The sequence below is a fragment of the Arvicola amphibius genome, chromosome 2 (assembly GCF_903992535.2).
Source record: "Arvicola amphibius chromosome 2, mArvAmp1.2, whole genome shotgun sequence".
Lineage (NCBI taxonomy): Eukaryota > Metazoa > Chordata > Mammalia > Rodentia > Cricetidae > Arvicola > Arvicola amphibius.
The window spans coordinates 166,178,847-166,199,433 of NC_052048.2; the positions used below are offsets into that span (position 1 = coordinate 166,178,847).

The following is a 20,587-nucleotide window of genomic DNA, read 5'->3' on the forward strand; positions in this document are numbered from 1 at the left end:
TTAAATATATCTCTATATATCTAGAAAATCTAACTAACATAACTACAAGTTTTACTATTATTGATGACTATCCATTAACAACCTCTATACATTACATTTTTTAAATGAACTACATAATCACAATACCTTAATCAGTATCAGAAATACATATACATATAACAAAATTGTATCACTAAAGCAAAATCCATATCAATGCAAATTATTCATATCTATATCATCCCCCCCTTTAAATGTAAAAGAACATTTATAAATAATATTTGGGAACATGGGCGCAGTTATTTCTCTCCAAACTGCTTCCTGCTGAATGGGGGCGCTGTTAATCCGATCTTTTGTGGTGTAACCTGTGTGCCATGTTCATCTTAGTCATCAGTTGCGTAAAGTAATTTTTTGAGGGTGTTCACAGCAACCTTCAGGAGGGCGTGGTCTATCATACCATATTGGGATAGAAGCAATCCACATGGTCTCATTTTCTGTAAAAACAAAAGAAACTCCTTTCCAAAGCATCATGTCCTTAGATCCAAATTTTAAAGTCAAGGTATTTTCAAAATATCTATCTTGGATTAGTTCAGCAGCATTTATAAACAAATATCTTTTAGCAGCTGTTGCTCCTTCCTCAGCATTCAAACAATTCAAAGAGAGCATAATAGCACACAGTATCAAGATTCTCTGTGTATTTTCCATCTTTATGTGGCTTTACGTTAACCTCTATTTCTTTTATTTTTACTTTTTGAGACACGTTCTCTGTATATCTTTGTCCTGAAATAACTCTGCAGACCAGGCTGTCCTTGAACTCTCAGAGATCCAGCTGTCTCTGCCTCCCCAGTGCTGGGATTAAAGGTGTGTGCTACAACACCTTGAACTCACATAGATCTTTCTATCTCTGCCTCCCAGGCATTTGGATTAAAGGTGTGTCCTGTCACACCTTGAAGTCACAGAGGTCAATGTACCTCTGCCTCCCAAGTGTTGGGATTAAAGGTGTGTACCACCACAACAAACTACTTCCTCTTTCTTTCTTTCTTTCTTTCTTTCTTTCTTTCTTTCTTTCTTTCTTTCTCTTTTTTTAATTGTAAAAACTTTAACTTTTAGCCTGCATGTATTTTTAACTCACTGTAAACCATTTAGAGGTTTTCTTTGTCTTTGAATCTCTCTTTACTGTATATCTCTCTTTTTCTGACCGCAGGAGTCTTTAATTTACCAAGCAATATAGGTAGGATTAAAGCCATGACTTTGGCGGCTGGATCCAGTCCATTCCTTAGCTTTCCAGCCTCTGGCAGAGGTACTGGCTGTAGCCATGTTTATCACCACAATTCTGGCAGTTCAAGGTCCCTGCCAGCAAGCAAGCTGCAACAGTGTCAAACAACAATCAAAAGCTCCAAAGTCAGGACCGCCTGCTTGAAAGAATCAGAGTTTGCCCTGGCAGGACGGCCCAGAAAGCCGGCATTTTAAAACAGCACAACTTTTTTCTTGCTACAGCTGAAAACTGAAAAACATGCGTTCAGCTTTTCATCAACACCTTTTAAGTGTTTCGTGGCAGGACCTCTTAAAAGGGCTGCAGGGTTCCGCAGCTAAAGCTGAGTCAGGAAGCCTCTCTTAGATGAGAGCGCTTGCTCTAGCAAGTAAAGCCAAACCCGAGAAATTGTTGTTACCAAGAAGCCATGCTTTACTCTATTCTTTCCCAAGCTTTCTCAAGCATTCTGTGGATTCAGTTATCCACGTGGGCGCCATTCTGTAGTGTGGAGCTGTGGGCCGGCTTCCTGCCGCCCGGCTCCCAGCCACCCACTAGCTTTATCCGAAATAATTACATGGAAACTGTATTCTTTTAAACACTGCCTGGCCCATTATTTTCAGCCTCTTTCTCACATCTTGACTAACCCATATCTAATAATCTTTGTAACACCATGAGTGGTGTCTTACCAGGGAAGATTCAGCATGTCTGACCTGGTGGCTTGCTCCATCGCATCTGGCTCCCTGAGCAGAGGCATGGCAGTCTGTCTAACTTAGGAGAGGTGTAGCATCTGACTGAGCCATCTACCTCACTTCCTTCTTCCTGTTCTGTCTACTCCGCCCACCTAAGGGCTGGCCAATCAAATGGGCCAGGCAGTTTCTTTATTAGCCAATGGTAATCCTCCATCAGTGTCTCAAGAGCATTTGCCAGCATGGTTAACATTTTCTCTGATAATTTTTGAACATCTTGTAAATACCTAATAAAGAGAAATAAAGTCCTCATATACTTGATATTCATTGAAGCTAAGGGCTGCTTTCCCTTTTTAAACTCCTCTTGGAAAGTACAAATTATAGCATGTTTTTCCTTTCCTTGAGTTTGATCTTTAAAAGGACATAAAGAATGAAGAGTGAGCCAAATATATAAGCACAACTAATTTTTTTGGCTTTTGCATCTTTTCCTGTCTCTAATATCTCTCCTTACAAGGTCATACTTCTGAATATCACTCTTATTTTGAACTAGTGTAATGTTCATTGGCCACTGGTTTTCAAACACATGAAACAGATACTTCGAAACACATCCCCTGTCTCATACAAGGGATCCTGAAACATTAGCTGTGGATTCACAAGCTGCCATTGGTTTGAGAAGTTCCTGGCAGGTGCTTGTTCTTGTTTTGTTTTTATAGGTTAACATCTAGAAAGCCATCTCAGAATACATGCTTCTCAGAAGACAAATTATTGTGTACATTCAAAAGAGCCTCTCTCTTGTATTCTATTTTGGCTTTGAGTTTTGAGTCAAGAAGAGAAGACAGTGAAGCTAATAGTTGGCTTCTCATTGGCTTAGACATTTTAGAGTATCAAGATGAAACTGTTCACTAACTGTAGACCTTGTAAGCAAATGAACTAATGAGAAACAATTGTTTTAAGGCTTCAGTTACAAATTTGGAAGACTGGAAGCTTTTGTAAGTAAATAACTAGAACTTTTATTTTTGTTTTCATTTATTTTTATTGTATGTGATGTGTGTATGAGAGGAAGGGAGAATGTGTGGGTGTATGCATGATAGGACACACTTGCAGAGGTCAGAGCACAGATTTAAGGAATCTATTCTCTTTTTCCTCCATGGAATTTGGATATTGCATTCAGGTCATGAGGCTTGTGTGGCAAATGTTTTTATCCCCTGAGCCATCTCACTGGCTCCTTTTCTCAATGGCTTGGAAATACGCAACATTTCTCCATCACTCTCAGCACAGACAGAGTGGGAACATCTTTTGCTTTGGGAGATATAAGGTCGCATGTGTGGATATAAACAATGAAAGTGTGGGGCAACAGGTGACAACTTAAAACTTACCATACGGAATTACTAAACTTTGTTCTTATAACTATTTTATAGACTTTTTAGTTATAGCAAAAGGACAAAATACTACTTGTCTTTGTTGTGCCACTGCAAAGTTCTGGTCCAACCCGTAAACTTGTAATGAAGAACTCAAAACGATGGTCATTGTCATATAGCAAAGATTAAAGCAAAAACTGAGACAAAATGAGAAACTGAAAATCAGTAACTGAAATAGCTGTCTGTCAAGGTTTTGGGTAGTGCGGGGACAGTGATAAATGTCCAGACCCCAAATCTGCTAATACTGCTGCTAGGACCTCAGTGTCCCTCCTTTCCTGCTGTTTGTCTTTTCGTTCTTTCCTCTTTCCTTTCTGTTTGCAGCAAACATGTAACTGTTTGCTGGTCAGACTTTATTAATTGAGGATTTTTTTCTCTAACACTCCCAGCGTCCACACACAAATGGGATCTCAAATCTTGTTTATGAATTTATCCTTGTACTTCTGATGTTTCCTGATTTTCAAATTATCTGCTCTTTCCTTTCATTTTCACTTAAAATTTAAACACATTGTAGATATTCTAATAAAAATGGAAGAAGGGAACCCTGATGGCTCTTTGTCTTTGGAGAGGGGTGGAGTGGGGGTATGGGCGGAAGGGAGGGGAGGGAAGGGGGAGGAGATGGAAATCTTGAATAAAAAAAAATAAAAAAAATGGAAGTAGAATTACAAGAAGAATAATAGAAATATTAAATAATTTTCTTCTGAAATTTTTTTCTTCATTGTAAGACATGTAACAGAACACCTTGCATAAGAGGAATTCAAAAATACACTGTTCTCTGCTGATTCACTAACCATTGCTGTCTCTCTCGTTTGTGGTTCTGTCAGCATTCGGGCTCTGATCAGTATAATCTTAGGCCATTTGTTTTGTTTCTCTGTGTCAGGCTCCTTTTTTATAAAGTGGGTATAGTAATAATAACAATTCCTAGTACCTTTGTCGGAACTGAGTGAAAAGTATTTAGATCTAGTTATCATTATCATTTATTATTCTATGAGGAAAAAGTCATGTTTTCTCTGTCTGTATACTGGACGGGGGGCTGTGTCCTATAAGTGTGAATAAATTAGTGTGGACAATTGCACAAAGAAAGTTGTAATGAATGCATGCCATAAGGTGTCATCAAGTGTATAGGTTTAGAAAGATTGGGTACATGGAGTTGCAGGCCGGGAGACTATGAACAAGCAAAAAGATAGGTCAATATGACAAGAAAGAGAGAAGCCTCAGGAAATCAGAAGGGAGTGTTTGGAGAAGTTATGGCATGGTCTAGCAGCTAGGGGCTGATTCTTCTAGGGTAAGGAAGGACCTGGAGAAGGTATGGTGGAACACTGGTACATACATGATGGATTATCAAATGATCTCACTGTGATGTGAGTAATTAGAACTGACTGAGGTAGACAGTTAGACACAGTGCAGAATTCAAAGGAGGCATTAAAAATAACTGACATGCCATATTTTCAAATAAATACAACACCATTCAGCTATTTCTGGTATTAAAATTCAAAACCTTTGATTATATACTTTGATTAGAAAAACATTTTTATCTATTGTTGAAAAGGTTTATACTAAAACTTTGTGGCATAAAAAGTATTATAACTCACTGAATGGATTTCCAGGAAACTGTACTTCTACTATCTTACATACAATCATTTATATTAAAATAAATGACATGCTCTTTGATAGTATAATGCTCTATGTTTGTTATAAACTGTTCTGAATAGAAATATATTCTTCATAATTTTCTAGCTGAAGGATTTTCTTTAGAGCAAAACAGTGTTTCATTTTAAACATTGTAATGCAACCTGAAGATTCATCCTGGATGGGTGTTGACTCTACAGAAACTGCTGCAGAAATGATGAGAGACTTCAACCACATTAATAACTTCAATCATTCAGGCCACATTTCAAGGGATATATACATACACATATATGTATGCAGGGACAGCCACTTCTCCCATGTAGTAAAGTAACTTTAAATTAAGATTAAATTCAGTCACTACATATACTGAACTGCTTTTTTTCTTTTCATTTGACGTCTAGTACTAAAGCATAGTGCCTGTTGCCATGATAGACCAGCCATGGGAAGTCAGTCAATGTAGGCACAGCTGCTTCCACAAAGTTGAGGAATGGTGGAGTCAGTTTCAGGGAAGAGATTAGTCATCAGGTGAACAATGGTGATCTCTTTGTTCTGCCTAGAGTCTCAAGAATTGCTCTTTATACCATACATGACATTAAATAAATATCAAATATTTGCTTGCCCTGACTTTTCTTACTAGTGAGTAGTTTATGACAAGACCAGCAGGGGACCCTGTGATTAAAAGGTTCAGGTGCATTTCTTTGGTGCATGGACCTGAGAGTGCCATGGTGGCCAAACCATGCCTCTGCCCAGGGCTGTGACTGCTGAATTTGTAGAGCAGAGAGAAAGAACTTAGGATGACCTCCAAGGACCTTTCAGGTATACAGAGGGTTTTGTGGGCTGTTCAAACAGTTTAGGAAACATAAGCAAGACATCTGCTGGCACCATGACAGCCAGCAACTGCCAGGTTCTCTTTGAATTACAGGAATGGAATGTCTGCTTGATTGCATACAACTGAGTTCTAACAGAACCAGTTTGTTCAGTCAATTTTCCTTTAAAATTGGATGTGTAGATTACTAGACAAGAAATTCTGAACAAAAGGCTTACAAGATTTCTGAATTGTAATAAACCACTACACCTAAAGCTTTTAGATTCCTAAAACACAGCTTCCTTCATAATTTTGAATGTGTATCTGTTTAAAATAAATTAGTTAAAATGTCATAAATTTAACAATCTAATATGTATATTATAGACTTTTATGAATAAAATTTAGGCTTTCTATTTCTGAATCAGCTATGAGCCATCATCGCAGATTCAATCGTTTGTTAGTGTTATAATTTAAACAACTGTGATACTTTTATGTTGGGTCACATTTAGTAGATCTCTCTCTCTCTCTCTCTCTCTCTCTCTCACACACACACACACACACACGCACGCACACACATTCACTCTCTGTTCTCTCTCACACACACATATTCTCTCTTTGTTCTCTCTCTCTCTCTCTCTCTCTCTCTCTCTCTCTCTCTCTCTCTCTCACACACACACACACACAACTTTATTAGCCAGACAGTAACTTATAGAAATTAACCTTCACAATTGAGGAAAAGTAACATTTACTCTTATTGTGACTATTTTGTGCTTTTACTTCTCCAAATGCTCATCAGGTAAATTTTTTGAGCTTATACAAAGCGTGTATCTACAGTAGAAAGTAAAGACATGGCCTTCAAGGGGATTTGAGCATTTTAAATCAAAAATTCACAGATATGCACATAACCTTAGTTGTTTTCTTTGAGACATGTGACCTACATTGGCCTCTGCCTTCTTATGTAGCAAAGGGTTACCTTGAAACTTTTATCCTCTTGTTTTCTAACTCCTGGGTGTTGGGTTTATGGGCACATGCTACTGTGCCCAGCTTATGAGCTTGTGGGATCAGACCCAGGTTTCTTGTGAATTAAGTATTTTTACCAACTGAGCATCATCTCCAGCACCTAAGCTTAGTATTATTTAAGTATAAGAAATAATTGGGGGAGTTTGTTTGGTTGGATAACAAAGAACAGTGCTCCTACAAAATGAAATTTAATTTGAAAAATAAAAGATAGAGCTTGCCATGTGAAGCATGGACATACCCAGTTGAGAAAAATAAATTATATGAAGAAGTTAAGAAAGTCTGTATGGTTGGACTAGAATGGTGTCGAAAGGATCGTAAGACCCAGTGGTCATCTTAAGGATTTTGTGCCCTCAGTGAAATAGGAAATTATTGAAAATTTTCTAAAATGAAATTTTAGAAATGAAATAAATCATTTCCATTCATCATGCATTATTGGAATGCATTGTCAGAGAAGCAAGAGTATAAAGAAGGAAACCAGTGAAGACGCTCTTTCAGTGACATGGAGAGAGGGCAGTGTGGACTTCTCAGTGGGAACAATTGAGACAGAAGTTGCTTTGACCTAGTGTGAGGATAAAATAAATGGCTGATGACTCATTTCATTTAGGTGGATTGAGGAGTGAGATTAATCATGAGTTCCTCCCAGTCCTGAAGGTGCCATGTTCTGAGATAGAGATGCAGAGAGAACAAAATCAAGATATAATTGCTCTGTTTTGCAAAGCATGGAAATGAGACTGGCTTTCTGTTTGTAGCCAAACCATAACCAAACTACTAATGTGCAGGCCACATCCCCTCTAATAATTGTCTGTTTTGAAGATAAAACATCTTGTCCACTCTTTTCAGTCTTCTAGAATAATGGCACTATTCTGTTTGGCCAAAGTAAACATTTCTATTGTGTGCTTTAACTGAATATATAGCTCTTTCAAAGTTACAGAAAGGTAACCAGGAAAGGAAAAGGAAAATTATTTTAGATATTAGCATCAAAATTACTTTGCCAGTCTTCTGTGTGTACAGAAAGGACTAAATATTATCTTTTAAGACATTGCTTATTGCCCAAGATTCCTCGTTAAGACAGTGATGTTCTTTTAAGCACATGGCCCACCTAAGTGGAAGTGGTCCTGCAGTGGAGCATCTCAGTAATGGCCATGAAGTGCTGCTCCCACACCTGCAGCATCTGCCTCTATTTCTCAGCATCCATGCCTTTTAACAAATAGCTGATCATGATCACTGATGAGTTTCTAAGTTGTTCTTCCTTCTGTTTCTCTCTGTTCATATAAGTAAGCTGCTGCACAAATCTATAAACTAAATGAGCATATATGTTTGACTAAGTTTCTGTATCTTAATCAGGATTTACAATGAATGTCTGAATGTTCTTTACATGAACAATGTCTTAGTTCATCAGTAAAATCCAAGAAAAATATATTTGAAAAAATAAGATGTTTTTCCTGGCAATTTAATTCTAACTCAAACACATGGTGTTTTAAATTTTTCTAATTACACATCACATTTGCTTATAATGAAGAATATAAGTAAAAGAAAACATTCCTCTCTCTACAGTATATACAGTTACTTCAATTTCCTTATCCCAAGGGCATTGAAATTAAAAAAAAAAAAGTCCAGAAAACATTTCAAATGCTGCTGCATTTTTTTGCCTTAAAAGTGATATAGAAGTGTTACAATTTAAGAAAACTAGATACTGGATATGTGGATGTCTGTTTTGTTTAATTTCTCACTTGAAATGTTTTGGAATAAAGAGGAAAAAATAAGATGTGTAGATTATTCATACTTTCTAATTTTCTTTATCATTATAGAAAGTATTTATCTTCTCTGGAACATTCAGACAAAACCTAGATCCTAACGGAAAATGGAGAGATGAAGAAATATGGGAAGTTGCAGAAGAGGTAAGTATTATTAAATGAAATAGTTCTGAAGAGGCAAATCATACACAAGTGTGATTACCATGGGTGATGTATGTTTTACACATCTACCTGTATGTACATGTATGAATACATGCATGTGTGTGTACATAGTTTCTAATTTACCTGGCATATTCATGTTTTGAATTAGACTCATCCCTCTTCTTAAGGGAGTGGGAACTTACTGTATAGGCTGTTCCATGCTGCTGTCATAAAGTTCCATAAACTCAGTTGTTCATAGACAGGATGGATTTATTCTCATCATTTTTGAGACTGGGAAGTCTAAAGCTAGCAGACACTATTTGTTGTCTGCTGAGGCCCTACTTTTTGGCAGTTCAGAGATGTACTTGCTGTGTTTCAGGCAGTATAAGTGGTGAATGAACACTCTGCAGGCTCTTTTTTATTAGAATGCTAATCCCATCCATGGGGAGCTCAGACCCCATGACTTAATCACTTCCCAAATTTCTTATCTCTCAGTAGCAAAGTCTTGGAGATTAAGATTTTAACATGTTTCTGAAGGATTTACACATGTAGACACCTCACTACTCCCCTCCAAGATCATGGGTTTTTTCTTATGAATATATTACTCCATCTCAACAACCCTCAAAGGCTTAGCGCATTCCACTATCTGCGTACAGCTGGAAATCCCAAAGTCTCAACCCAGCCAGCTCCACAAGGCTTTGGGTTTTAGATTTGCTGTATTGGCATTCCACCATTTCCTGTCCTTTGGTCATTGTTGCTCCCTTGCTGTTTTCTGCCTTGCTCCAGAGCAGATCCAGGAGCTTTGAAGCCTCAGAGTGCTAAATGCTAACCCCTTGAGTAACCAACCCTAACCTTCCCCTAATAAAATGCACTGAGATTAACTGTTTTTTCATTATCAAGGTTTCCTTATTACCCAGCAAATGCAAGGTTTCTAAAGAAAACATTAACTAAATTGTGACAGGCTGTAAGATCCTTACTGTAATTTTACAGGTGAACTTTAAGAATGCAATGTACTAGAGAGAACTTGGGAAAGAGGGTATAGGCTGTATAAAGCCTGCAGGTATTGCCAAGTCTCCATAAAATTTGCAGGGAAGCAGGATCATAAAATCATCTAAAATGTTAGAAGATACAGTTAAGACTTTGGATTCCAGTATAACGCAGACGGCCACGTGACTAGATTTTGTCTATAGTCCATATTTAGTTGTGTCTTTTCACTGATCCTCCTTTTAAATTTATGTTCATAAAGATGTTGCTCCCGATGTAAGCATCCATCCATTAATGTCCAGTAGTTTGAGTAAGAGTGACAAGTTTTTTGTTGAAGAGACCACAAAGAAACACAAGCACCAAGCCCTAGCCTATGGCAGTATGAGATTTGGTTTAAAAGACACAAATCCTAGACTTTAATCCTTTATGGTTGATAATCCAATATATGCCAACAGGGACATGTTGGGTGTGTCAGCCTCCTAAGACGCCAGGACAAAAGTCTAACCTTCCTGGACTGGTTTAGGGCAGCTCCCTCCCCTATACAGCTCTGGAGCTCCTGCATCTCCTCTGCTCACCACCCACCCTGTCCCCCTCTATTGCCTGCTGTACAGAGTACCTGTTGTACGTCACATAAAGGACCTTTGTGACCTGATCTTTACTACTCTGCTCTCAGCCCCTACCTTCCCTGTGTCCTATGATTCTGTGAATTTCAATTTTCTTTAAAGCACAGACTGCTCTCCGTTCTGTGGTCAGGACTGGTGTGGTTGTTGTTGCTGCTTTTCACTTGCTGTTCTCTGTACCTGAGAAACCCTCCCAGGCCACCACTCCTGTTTCTTCTCATCATCCAAACCTTTTGCCACACATCACTTCTTTCTAAAACCCATCCTGCCCCCCCCCCCCCCAGCTTTGGGAAAGGAGACTTTCCTAGGTGTATCCCTTGCCTGTAGTCCTTCAAAATTCCCTACACTGGATCAAAATTCCCCTATTGATTACTCCATATTTCCTATGTGGCTGCAGGTTCACCAGGATTATGGTATCATACCCTGTGCTCTGTGGTATTTGTCATGCCTACAGTAGTTGAACCCATGGGAGCTGTTTAATACATAATGAATGATTGAATAAATGAGGGATTCCTTTATCTCATGTAAAATGTGTAATGAAAATATACTTATACTTGATGCATAATATGTATTATCATCTTCATTTCAGTAACAAATAGCCTTGCTAGCAAGACTAGTGAATGCCCAAAAGAACAGCAGCCCTGAGTCTGGGCCCTCTGTTGTTCCAGTCTAGTGATCTACCTGAGTGATCTTGGCATTTTGACTCTTGCTATTAGGATGTGGGGTTTTTTGTTTGGTTGGGTTTTTTTTTTTTTTGCTTGTTACTTTATTTTTAAAAGTTGTCATCTTTACATATTAGTAGTCAAGTAAACTGTTATAGAAACAACAGTGGCCTTTTAAGTGGGAAATCTGCTTTGGGAAGCTTGCAGAATGTAAGCAGAAGGCGGCGAGGATATCTATTTTTAAACTGCCTACTAGCAACTTGGAGGCAAGCACAATTCACATTTTTCACTTTAAAAAAAAAAGTATAAAACAAATGAAGAAACAAACAAAAAACCTCACTGGGTGGTGGTGGCACACACCTTTAATCCCAGTATTTGGGAGGCAGAGGCAGGTGGATCTCTGTGAGTTCGAGGAGAGCCTGGTCTACAAGAGCTAGTTCCAGGACAGGCTCCAAAGCCACAGAGAAACCCTGTCTGGAAAAAAAAAAAAACTGCAAATACTGCTGAATAATTTGATATAGGTTACTGATTTGTCTAACCATATTTGGAAACTTTGTAATTTGATGGGGAGTTATATATTCTTTAAGATTTATAGAATACAGTTTATAATGTCAGAGCTAAATCTGGCAGTAATTCATTTATACTTAAGTTTTAATGCATAAAGACTGTTTTGTTTGACTATAGCATTGGAGGATCACAGTAGATATTGAATGAATGAATGGATGGATGAATGAATTAATGTGTTGAGGCTGAAAGTGCTGCTAAATGAAGAACACATAGTTACTTTCAGGTAATGTAGACATTCCACAATACAAGATGCCTGACTGTCCTAGGGATAATCCAGGATATTTAAAGGGTATTCAGACTTGAGCAGTAGGATAAATTCTGAGAATGTTGAGATGTAAAGAATTAAAAACTAAAGCTGCTGGGCACAGCAGTAGGTGTTGGGGTGGGGGGGGTGGTTCAAGATGTCTTTTGTGCCACATGAGAACACTGACATTTTATTCATCCGTGAAAAGAACAGAGAAATGATCTACTCTCAGATCTGCATTTTAGGGAGATCTCTTAAATATTTCTGTGATGAGTTGACAATTTGGCTCATTGATACTTGAGTATGATGCTTAAGAAATGACAGAATCCCAGTCAAGGTTCAGTGTGTCATAATTGACAGAGAGAAAGGTTTCAGAAATAACTGGGAAAAACTCTAGGCTGGAGATAGGCAAAATCATTAACTTAATGGTAGATACCATATGAATAACCAAAATCTAGAGACAGGTGAGTTGGAGTTGGGGTTGAAACCTAATATGCAAGGGATGAAGTTTTATATTAAAGGCAGTCTTCCTTGTCTAATGTGCCTACATTCCCTGATATCTCAGAAACCTTTTAAACCTTAACATGTTTACACAAAGGGTAGTTATAAGAAGCTACCTATTTGAACTATCCATAATGAACACTGGCATAAACTGCATTGTGGACCAGTTCTGAATTCATCTCCAAAATCATGAGATCTTTCTGAAGGTCATTATCTAAGTCTGCCTATGTTAGAATTATATGAATATATATCCTACCTGCACATACAAAATTCCAGAGTCCTGAAGGGCAAGAAACAATCATGTCTACATTTCTTTAGCCATTGTATATTCAGTGGTTCTTAGCAAGAAGACATAATGTACATTGAATGTACTTTTGACAGAATTTTTGATCTTTTACTTTGCCATATAAAAATATAAGCCATTAACTCTAAATAAATCTTCATATTTCTGGGGCTGGAGAGATGGCTCAGTGGTTAAGAGCATTGCCTGTTCTTCCAAAGATCCTGAGTTCAATTCCCAGCAGCCACTTGGTGGCTCACAACCATCTGTAATGAGGTCTGATGCTCTCTTCTGGCCTGCAGGTATACATGTAGACAGAATATTGTATACATAATAAATAAATATTTAAAAAAATATTCATATTTCACTCCAGCATCTAAAAAACTTTAGTAATGTTCCATTTTTTTCTAAGTAACTTTTTACTTCATGAGAAAATTACCAGTTTCTCACTGTTTTTACAAATGAAGGAGATGACTATTGGACTGTCATGTAATTTATAAAGCTTCCCCAGATAGTTCTTTACCTATAGATAGAAGGTAAACATATCATATCATGCTATGTTATGTCTTCTATCCTTTCTTTTCGTGAATACTTCATCGTACACAGTATGCAATAGGATGTCATCATGGAGTGAATGACTGTGTTCTGTGTCTGTTATATTTAAAGCACACATTAAATCACATTCTAAACATATATTATAAATATACTTCCTTGTCAATCCCGAGCCTTCAGGAAGCAGGTATCATTGTGTGTCACTGTTGGGGAACTAGGCACTTAACTCCTGAATGAAGTATGGGGCTGAAAGAATCCTCTAGTCAGCTTAGGGCAACGAATACTGTAAACCGAGTTTTGCTTAATAAACTAAGTGGGAGCTGGAATTTGAGGGTGATGTGAAGTTTAATATGTGCAAACACCTGTGTATTTTTAGAACATCAATGATTTTAGTTCTGTGGTATCTTGAATGTTTCTTCTAAGCACAGTGTTTTCCTTTCTTTACTACAGGTTGGACTAAAATCTGTGATCGAGCAGTTTCCCGGGCAGCTCAACTTTACCCTTGTGGATGGGGGTTATGTGCTCAGCCATGGCCACAAGCAGCTGATGTGCCTGGCCCGGTCTGTTCTCAGTAAGGCCAAGATCTTACTTCTTGATGAGCCCAGTGCCCATCTGGACCCCATGTGAGTTCTAGAAATCCTGTGATGTAATAGCAAAATAGACAAGAGTCATTGAATGTTACTTTAAATTGCTACAAATTTCCATTCAGCTACTATGCCTGCAAGTAGGGAATACAAAATAATTGCCCAGGAGAAAGTCACTATTTAACATGAGCCTAAGTACTTATTTCCTTCCATAAGAGCCTTGTTTCCTCCTCTGACTGGAGTCTGGAATTTCGTGCAAGCTCTTCAACCTCATGAACATTTGATGAAATATTTAGTTATGTGTACACACTCTTATGGTTTCTTTCTATAGTCTTTTTGATTATAAATTCATTAATAGTACAGAATAAAGAACTGAAAATGAATCTACATTAAAATGTAGTTTCATTAAAGCTTTCTTGCAATCATTTGTCTTATTAATGTATTAGTTACTTAGAACTTACCCCCTGCTTAGAAGATGACTTGGCTAATTCTGTATCAACATAATGCTAAAAGTATTTTTTAAATAAAGAACTAAATATATAGGACACTATGCATGTTGTCAAAGATAAAGACAGATATTCATTTTCTGTAATGTTTATATGGTTTTTTTACTGCTTTGCTAGAACGTACCAAGTAATTCGAAGAGTTCTCAAACATGCCTTCAGTAATTGCACAGTAATCCTCTGTGAACACAGGATAGAAGCAATGTTGGATTGTCAACGATTTTTGGTGAGTCTTTTACATTTCTTCAGTGTCTCATTACCCTTTTATTTTAACAATCTTGTGCAATAGGTCCTATAAATTATAGTCATGCATCCTTCCTTCGTACACACATCACACATCTGCCTGCTTAGTGTGGCTGCAGGAGTCTTTCCTTTTGAAGTGATGCTGAAATTGAGCACACTCCAGTGGCATGATATTGCCAAGTGGCCTCGTAGAGCAGACATATGTACTTTCATACTCTTCTTTGGGGGAACTAGTCACAAAATGTACTCTTGAAGAAACAATCTGTTTCTTTCAATAACCAAACGTCCCTTGGGGGAAGATTCGGGATTGGCCTTCCTGTCAGTGGCTTTAGTGCAATAAGAGGGAAGCCTATTTCAGTGTCCTCATGTCTATTGGGAGGCAGGTTAATGTCCTTGTCAGCCACCTTCTCATTGTCTTTCCTAGCTGTCACAGCTCCTTCAGGGGTCTTTACAAGTTCCCTCCTGTTTAACACAAAGAAGGGCCAAGGATGATGTAACATTTTCACTTCAAGGCTTTTGAATGTTCTGGAGGGAAATGCTTTTCTTACTGAAGTATTGTTATTCCTAGTATCATTGCCCAGCTGCAGCAACTAGAGGGTAGGTTCATCTTTTGTTCCACAATGGTCAAGTTAGGGACTGGGTCAAGATCTCTGTTCTCTGGCCTCAGACTTGCAAAACTGCATTGCAGGCATTATACTCAGTCATGCCTAGCCAGTTTGGAATTGCTAGGCCTCAGACTCAGTTTTGAAGAAGTTCAAAGTTTATGGTGCTGTATATATAGATCATCTTAAAAGTATATAAGAGATAAATCATCGATCACTCAGGTTTACAAAGCTCCTTCAGTTCTAGTTTCCTGAAGGAGTATAACACCTGATATTAGATGAATTTTTGAAATTCAATTGCTACTTTCACAGCTAATTTCATAGGTATGAAACTTAAGTAAGATATACATGGCTCTGAATCCTGTGTTTTCTTTGGACTTTTATTCTCCTTTGGGCCTAGGTCCATTTCTGATCCTGCACTGGCTTGATCTTCACTCTATATGAGGTTTCACTAATAATACCTTTACCTAGGTCATAGAAGAGGGCAATGTATCGCAGTACGACTCACTTCAGGCTCTTCTGAGCGAGAAGAGTCTCTTCCAGCAGGCCATTAGCTCCTCAGAAAAGATGAGGCTCTTCCAGAGCCGCCACTCCAGCAAGCAGAAGCCTCGGCCGCAAATTACTGCTCTGAAAGAGGAGACAGAAGAAGAAGTACAAGAAACCCGTCTCTAGTGGCTGGGATGCTGGGGAAGCAGCTCGGTGGACCTGAGAAATTCCCAGAACACATGCAAAATGAAAATGCCTGGCATGCTCCGTGCTTTTAACCCCAGTGCTGGGGACACAGGGACAGCTGGATCCTTGGAACTCTGCGGCAAGTGATCCTAGCCCACATAGAGTTCCAGGCCAGGTAACTGAGGGACAGTTCCTGAGGAGCTCCTCTTACAAGTACACACACATGAACACACAGACACAAACACACACATTAATTAACATACACAGAAAAAGAAGAAGAAGGGAAAAGGAAAGATTAAAGGTCAGACAATGCAAATGATTGCAAAATGATCACATGAGATGTTTGCTCATGGACTCAGAGGAGAAGAGCCCCACTGTGTGTGCCTTTGAAAACAGGATGAAGCCCCCATCCCTGCATTTTAGGAGCCTGTTTTGGAAGAGAAATCAAGAGCATTCCTATCAGACTGGGTAACTGGCTTCTAATAGTGGTTGAACCATGTGAAAGGCTTCAGATACTAACGATGCGCCACTGGTGCTTTTGCAAGCCACGATTTCCTGAAAACATTTGCCCTCGAGTCGTAGCTGGAAAGGCAGCTATAAGTGCCAACCAGGTTAGTAGTTCAACTTGTTATTCAGAGCAACTTAATTTACATTAGTGAAGCACTTAGATCGGATGAAGTAGTAACTGGAAACAGTGGCTTATATAGCCCATATCCCATCTTTCTTCTGTTCAAGATAGTTAGGCACATGGTTATCTTACCTCTACATACTCTGTGTAGCCCACTCCAAGCAAATGTTAGAATACTATGAAAACACGGGGTGGTATTAAAGATGCCCCACTCGACATCTTATGTTCTTGTTACCTTCATTCAGTAATAAGAATTCCAAGATCTTGGAACTTAGGATTAAGACCATCCAGCCCCACTCTCACACATCTAAATGGTATCATAATTAAAGTGTCTCTGACCTAGGAAAAGAGTCGTTACAGTGCCGTGCAAGGGCCAGGATAATTTCCTTGATGTAGAAATTTACACACGTATGCGCCCAGAGTAGACCTTTTAGACTTCTGAAGTAAAGGAGACTTGTGTCAACACAAACTGGAGCAGCCCAGTACCAGGCCCAGAAGTTCCCATGGAGACAGGCCACGGGCAGCATGGGTAGATACGTGCAGGGGATGTTCATGTGCTCCCAGCTAGCTGTGTATACTTCATACTGTCTCCACACAATTGTTGGGGAGATGCTCTGACAAAGATTTAATCAGGAATTAGTTTTATATGCTTTGCTTTATAATTTGTGATGCAAATGAAATTTTCTCTGGGAAATATTTATTTTAGTAATAATGTTTTAAACTCACATGTAACAATGATGTATTTTAAGAATGATTACATAATGAATTATATTTGTATAAAATAATTTTTATATTTGAAATGTTGAATTTTTATTGGCACTAGCTATTTCTAGAAAGGGAAGTGAGGAGGACAGGAATGATAAAGACCAGCGACCTTCATGGAGTGAAGCATTGGAACCGATGCAACTCTTGTACATATCTATTTGGTTCTCAGACAACACATGTCCCATTTTAACGCAGCTCTGAAGAAGATGGTACCGAAACTCAAGATGGTCCAACTTTGGGCACATCAGCTTCTGAACTAAGCCTTAGAAGAATGTATTTATTATTGTAATAGAATATCATGTGTCAATAAAATCCTTTTATTTGTGTGAAACTTGTCTTTCAGATATGTTCATTAGGTATGTCTCTGAAACACCTAGCTCTAGTCTCTAAGATTCATGGGACACAAATCTTCCTTTTAGATATAATCTCTTTAAAAATCCCAATTGTATTAGAGTACAAATCATCAAGTTGTCTCTAAATTTCAGTAAAATATTCATAGTATGTTTACCATTTTCATCATTTTGAGTGATAGTTCAATAGAATTTTGTAAATCCACATAGCTGTGTAATTACCACCACTTTTATTTATAGTTGATTCTTGAAAAACTATCTTTATCCATATAAACAATAATCCCTTTCCCTTCCACCATGAATCCATGAATTCTACTTTTGGTCTATGATTTTGAGTGTACTTTGTAGGAACACAATCTGAATATTAGCCCCTTTTTACTTAGCTTCTTTTACCAAACACATGTCTTGAAGACTCAGCCACATTTTATGTCATTTTTCTTTTTATTCAAGTGACAGGCATTATATATAAAAATCATAAAATTATGTAATATGTGTTATATAATATTTTGCATAGCCATTAATCTACAAATGGGCTCAAATTAATTCCACATTTTGAATATGAACATGAGTATACAGACATCTCAGTAAACTTTAAGGGTTTCATATTAAAGAGAGGCATAGAGAACACACACAAAAGATTTATAAATAAATGTGTTACTTTTTTTTTTACAACCAGTGAGTCTACATTGTCACATCTTTATCTCCAATGATAATGGTTTATGTGCTGGCTAGTTGTTTGTCAAATTAACCTTGAATTATCTGGAAGGGGAACCTCAACTGAGAAAATGCCTCCATCCAATTGCCTACAGGCAAGTCCGCAGTTCGTTTTCTTGATTGATGACTGATTTGGGAAGGTCTAGCTCACTGTGAGTGGTGCAACCCCTAGACAGGCAGTCCTAGATGAAGCTGAAACTGTGGGGCATGTGGTTCTTTCAGGCTTGCTTCTTTTACTTAGGAATACGCAGTATTTCTCCATATCATTTTACTGCTTGATGGCTCATTGATTTTTGCTGCTGGATAACATTCCTTCTAGATATACCACAGTTTATTCACCGACTGAGGGACATCATATTTCTTCTTGGTTCATTTTTATTCTTTATAAAAATCTTGAATATAGATGCTGAAACTTCAGGGAGGAAGGGAGGAAGAAAAAGATTGCAAAGGGGAGAAGAATAGGAGGAGGAAGGAGAAGAGGAAGATAATAATGGAAGACGAGAGGCAAGGAGAGAAGAAAAGGAGGAGAAAAGAGAGGCAGGAGAGCAGAGACATATCTAGAAACAGAAAAAAGCAAAGACCTAAGAGGACTATCAAAAAGGAGACATTGGGATTGAAAAGCCATGATTTCAAAGACCTCTGCTCACTTTAGCACCTACCTTAACAGTATCCAAGATTCCATGTCTCATTTTGTATGCATAATTTTGTAATCTTTTAAAAATAGATACTATTTTTCCCAAATTATAAAATTTCTAGGCTCTAGTAAAACAATATCCTTGCAAAAGAGATGGGACTTCAGAGGAAGAAGCAGTGTGTTGGTGAACACTTGGGCTATTCAGAAGCCCATTCTTAGATGAATTGCTCAAAATGAGATTTGGGAATTGAATGACTTCAAATAGAGGGGTGAAAAGCAGCCAAGCTTCTCTCCAGATGGGAAATAGCTACAATGAAAGGAGCAAGATGGTAGAGGCTATGGAATTTGACACCACCCGGCTGATATGATTCTTAATATAGTACCTTAAAATAGCAAACCATTGTGACTGGAGTAGTGACTTCAGAAAAGGGCTGTTGTGTAAACACAAAGTACTGAGTTCGGATTCCCGGCACCCACATAAAAAGGTACATAGGATTTTCTGGAACTGTAATTCCCTGTACTGAAGAAGTGGAGACAGTGGGACCTCTGGAGTTGGCTACTCAACCAGTCTAGACAAGTCCAGGAACTTCCAGTTCAATGAAAGACTCTGTCTCAAAAACAAAGTGAACAGTGATTGAGGAAGACACACAATGTTGTGTCTTGATCTCTGGCCTTCCTGTGAACATACATCCATGCACATGTGTACCCATACACATGTCACCTGTACACATGACAAATGTGTATACACAACTCTCAAATATGTAAATTCCTCCTTGCTGTCCCTATCGCCATTGTTGCTATTCATTTTATTTATACATAATCATATATACATGTGTATAAGTACAGTATGCTTTTTATAAAACTTTAAGGAAAAAAGTAAAAGTCATTTTGCTTTCAACATTTATTCTTCGTTGTTTTGATCCTTTATAATGTAAATGAAGTTCTGACCTTCATCATTTTGCTTCCCCCTGAAAAGTATCTTCTATTTAACACCTCTTGCAAGGCAAGTAAACTGACAATATGTTCTTTCAAGTTGTCAGTCTGATCAAATTTTCATTTCTCCTTCACCTTTGAAGGATTATTTCACTGTGTGCAGAAAACTAGATGGAGTGCTCTCGCCCCTTTTTCAATACTTGAAAATGTCACCCTGCTCTCTTCTTGCTGGAATGATTTCTGTGAAGTAAGATGGAACTCTTTCTTTCCTTCTCTATAGATGAGATCTCCCCACTTTGGATTCTTTGACTACCTGGGGTTTCACTATGATATGCTTGTTATTGGAACTTTTTTTAAATTGTGTTTTTCCTGCTTCTTGTTACCTAAGCCTTTTGGATCTGTGCTTTGCTGTCTAACATGAGATTTAGGAAACTTTTAAATCATTATTAGCTTCCAAGAGTTTGTAGACTTTCTGGGGGTAGCATTATTGTTAAATTCTAACTTTATTCCATGGTGATCCGATAAGACACAGATGGTTACTAATATTTTTTGTATCTGTGGAAGTTTGCTTTGTTACCGAGTATGTGGTCAATTTTTGAGAAGGTTCCATGAGCCGCAGAGAAGAAGGAATATTCTTTCCTATTTGGATGGAATGTTCTGTAGATGTCTGTTAAGTCCATTTGATTCATTACCTCCATTAATTCTCTTATTTCTCTGTTAGGTTTCTGTCTGATGACTTGTCCATTGGTGAGAGAGGAGTGTTGAAGTCTCCTACTATTAGTGTGTGTGGTTTGATGGCTACCTTGAGTTCTAGTAATGTTTCTTTTACATAAGTGGGTGCTCTTATATTAGGGGCATAGATATTCAGGAT

The 20,587-nt window shown here is 38.0% G+C and overlaps 1 protein-coding gene across 1 annotated transcript in view; it reads left to right on the top strand.

The window, feature by feature from the left end:
* The window catches only part of Cftr (CF transmembrane conductance regulator), a 147,096-nt gene extending 127,410 nt beyond the window's left edge, over positions 1-19,686 (top strand). The window contains exons 24-27 of the mRNA XM_038319519.2: positions 8,592-8,681; positions 13,539-13,711; positions 14,296-14,401; positions 15,492-19,686. Coding sequence (XP_038175447.1) covers positions 8,592-8,681; positions 13,539-13,711; positions 14,296-14,401; positions 15,492-15,692 — 570 coding nt within the window. The 3' untranslated portion in view covers positions 15,693-19,686. The remainder of the gene's footprint in view (positions 1-8,591; positions 8,682-13,538; positions 13,712-14,295; positions 14,402-15,491) is intronic.
* The last annotated feature ends 901 nt before the right edge of the window (positions 19,687-20,587 follow it).